At 39.5% G+C, this 4,077-nt stretch overlaps 1 gene segment (V, D, J or C); it reads right to left on the bottom strand.

Moving 5' to 3' along the window:
* Positions 1-2,951: 2,951 nt before the first annotated feature.
* Positions 2,952-3,667, bottom strand: LOC133066972 (T cell receptor alpha variable 22-like). The segment is given in 2 exon segments: positions 2,952-3,289; positions 3,515-3,667. Coding segments are annotated over 2 exon segments (390 nt in total).
* Positions 3,668-4,077: the final 410 nt, after the last annotated feature.

The raw sequence follows: 4,077 nt of genomic DNA, 5'->3' as shown, positions 1-4,077 counted from the left end.
TCCTTGTGGTGAGAACTCTTGGGATTTACTCTCAACTTTTATGTAAAAATACGGCAGTGTTAATTATATTTATTATGTTGTGCATTATGTTCATAGTCCTTAGTTATCTTATAACTGACACTTTGTACCTTTTGACTGCCTTCATCCAATTCCGTCTCCCCCTGCCTCCTGGCCCTGGTGACCACAAATCTGATCTTTTTTCCTATGAGTTTGATTGTTTATTTGTGAGTATAATTGACCTACAATACTGTTAGTTCCTTTAAACAACATAGTGATTCAGAATTTCAAGATACTCACCAGAAAAAGTCTAGTCACCGTCTTTCACCAGACTAAGATGTCACATAACCATTGACTGTGTTTCCTCCACTGTACAACTCACATCTGTGCCTCACTTATTTTGCTGCTGGAAGTTTGTGCCTCTTAATCTGTCTCACCACTTTCTTTCCTCCTCCTCACACCTTGCTTCACTTTGGCACTGCCTGTTTGTTCTCTTCATCCATGACTCTGTTTCTGTTTTGTTATCTTTGTTCATTTGTCATGTTTTTTTTTTTTTTAGATTTCACACATAAATGAAATCATAAAGCATTTATCTTTCTGTCTTAGTTATTTCACTGTTTCTACTGTTTTAAAAGCACCTGTCATTTTTTATTCAGTAGTCAAAATGTTTCATGCATATCTACTGTATTTATGATATCTTGCACAGCTTATTTCAGACTGTGCTCTGCATTTAAAAGGAATGGGGACTCTAGAGCACTAACATTTCTTTCTCTTTTTTTTTAATTTTTTTTTCTTTATTTATTTATTTCTTTCCTTTATTTATTTATTTTTTCCTTTATTTATTTATTTTTTTTCCAGTGGGTTTTGTCATACACTGATATGAATCAGCCATAGATTTACACGTATTCCCCATCCCGATCCCCCCTCCCACCTCCCTCTCCACCCGATTCCTCTGGGTCTTCCCAGTGCACCAGGCCCGAGCACTTGTCTCATGCATCCCACCTGGGCTGGTGATCTGTTTCACCATAGATAATATACATGCTGTTCTTTCAAAACATCCCACCCTCACCTTCTCCCACAGAGTTCAAAAGTCTCCTTTTCTGTTTTGCATATAGGGTTGTCGTTACCATCTTTCTAAATTCCATATATATGTGTTAGTATGCTGTAATGTTCATCTTTCTGGCTTACTTCACTCTGTATAATGGGCTCCAGTTTCATCCATCTCATTAGAACTGGTCAGTAATGATTTCTGACTCTTTCCCTGGTCCTCAGAGCAGCTGTTCCTGCCTGTGTGCCCCGAGTGTGCGGGTGAGCCTGGGGACTGTTGTTCCTCCATCCTTTACTGCATCACGTCATAGCATTAAGGCTGCTCACTCCAGGAACTGTTAGTGTTTATTTTAAGTCCCTCACAGCATGAAGTGTTTTATCACTTGCAAATTATATTTTGGTCTTAAATTAGCCGTCATCTGTCTTGCTTCCCACATGTATATGGTTTTCCTCAAATTGGAGCACTTTTCTCCCCCTCTCTTTTGTCTTTAGCCGGATTAACTCCTGTTAAACTACTAGGCTTCAAACTGAGGCATCACACAATCCAGGAAGCTTTCTCTGACTGACATCTATTTGTCTCTATAAAACCAAATGTCATCCTTTTTCACTTTATAAGAACTGTAAGTTAACAAAAATCTGTTTGCCACAGGGCTACATATTCAACAAGAGAAAGAACTCTTTATTTACTGAAACCTCCTTATCCATTACCTGACAGGAATTAAATGCATATTTGTTGAATGATTGAACATACAAACCCTGTGAATAATGGTGGGTTGAAAATATGTACCTCAACTGAGGTACAAAAATTGTGACTCATTTTCTCAAGATGAAATAGCATTCTCATGACTGGAAATTAGCTTTTCTCCAGTGGTCTTCCAAACCATAACAAAAAGGATAATGATACAAATGATACAAGTAAATACTATTAAATATGAACAAAATTAACAATTAAATGCACCGTAAGAAGTTGAAACAAAACTAAGTAAAGGATTACAGAGCATAGCACTGTCTTTCTTTGACACTTTAAGGTTTGACTTTCTATGATTCCCCTTCATGTGTGAGAATAATATGGGTTATGAATAAACAGCAGTCAGGCGAATATATCCATTTATACACAGAGTCTTAAAATTAGGTTTGAAAGATTTGCTAACTGAAATTACTGAATCACTGATTCTTTGATTTAGGGATTAGGAGGTTAGGGATAGTTCTATTTAGGAAATGAAAGAGATAGTTACTAGGTTGAATATTCATTAGCACCTCAAATTTTTTTTGAAAGTGAGATCACTTTGATTTATCCAGAGTCACTTCTTAATACCCTGTTAGGTGTGAGTAAAAACATTCAAACACCTCTACCTCATGTTGGGTTTGGGGACTGCAGACACACATCTGGGTTCAGACTTCAGGTGCCTGGGAAGCCCTGTGTCGCTGCAACACAAGATACGTGGCTGAGTCTCTGGTCTGGCATGCAGAAAGTTCTGCCTAGCCTTCATACTAATTGTGGCTCTTAGTTTCTTCTGCTCCTTTTATTCCCATTTAAGTGTATTTAAAAAGAAAAAGAGAGCTTTTCCCAGGGCTCTGTCTGTACCAGTGTAAGCTATAAAAAGATGTTGAAGAGAAGGTGAGACTGGTGCTTCCATGCCCTTAGAGATGGAGGGATCAAGGGTTCTGCTCTACACTGAACCAGCTGCTCACTTCTGTCCAGAAAGACAGAATCAGATAGGAAAGAGTTGATCAATGTATAGATTTTACCTAGTAACAGAGATCTCCAGAAGACCTGCTTATGTGCCTACTCTGCAGTGTCAAGTTGTGATTCTATAGAGATGCTTTCTGTAGGAATCAGGAGATGCAAGACAATGAGATTTCAATTCTAATCCCACTGGGCATCTGCTCCCACTCAGGGGGTTGGGTTAAGTCCTCAACTCTGGTTTTGCGTACAGGCTGCAGGTGTCTGCAGAGCACTGTGCATCCACAGCACAGAAGTAAGTGGCTGAGTCCTCAGGCTGGGAGTCTCTGATGTAGAGTTGACTGTGACGCTCCTTGCTATTGATGGTGGATTTCAGCCTTCCTTTCTGCTGCATTCCTGAAGCTATGTAAAACAAGGAGATGAGGCGTCCATCAGGATTTTGCTGAAACCACTGCACGTTTCTTATGGAGATAGAATAATTGCATATCAGAGAAGAATTTCTGCCCTCTTGGAGGGTCAGAACCCCAGGACTCTGCTCCACCTTCATCTGCACTCTGAGCCCTGTTGAGAAACAGAGAAAAAGGCACAGGTGAGGGTCCCTGAACAATGACTGTCTGTTTCCAAGTGGAGGGCATTTTCCTCTTATTTCCATCCTCACGGTGGGTACAGCCCAAGAAACCCATGTTCTCTCTCTTCCTCCATTATCCCCTCCCACCTTTTTCCTTTCCAAATTTAGTTGTGATGTTGATGTTCCTTCAGGTTCCCCCTGGGATGTTCTTAACTCACAGCAAATCTGTATCCATAGGAGACTCAGCAAGACTGTTCTTTGTGTCTTCATGATTCTTTACTCTTCTGCTACAGGGACACACCTTGATGACAAGCTCCTTTAAATATTGGTATTCATGATATCTTGATTATGGGACTGATTCTGTTCCTGTGTGTCTGATTGTTTTCATGAGAGAGTCAACAAAAGCCAACCCTCAGTGTCATCACTCAGCTGTGTAGTGGGAGCTCCACCCATCTCTGACTTAGTCCTTCTACACACTGTGGTCTGTGGGAGTGTGTGTGGGTCTGTTATGATGTTGGCAGTAATGGAAGGATTGTCTTTTCAGTGTTTAGGAATCTATTTCTGTAAACTCTGAGTATATATAGAATAATTCATGTAAAGAATAGGGAGGCCATACCTTACAGGGAGAATAAAGAAATGGTTTCTTATCTATAAAGAACCATAGATAAGAGATATTGGCCAAGCTAAAATGTCAGATGTGATCCAATTTAGAGTTTTTTGGATTGTGATGACATATATATATATAAACATACACATTATATAATATGCAAATATATAATGC

The sequence above is a fragment of the Dama dama genome, chromosome 12 (genome assembly GCF_033118175.1).
Source record: "Dama dama isolate Ldn47 chromosome 12, ASM3311817v1, whole genome shotgun sequence".
NCBI lineage: Eukaryota > Metazoa > Chordata > Mammalia > Artiodactyla > Cervidae > Dama > Dama dama.
The sequence above is the reverse complement of the archived record's forward strand: the minus strand, read 5'-3'. Positions and strand labels throughout refer to the sequence as shown.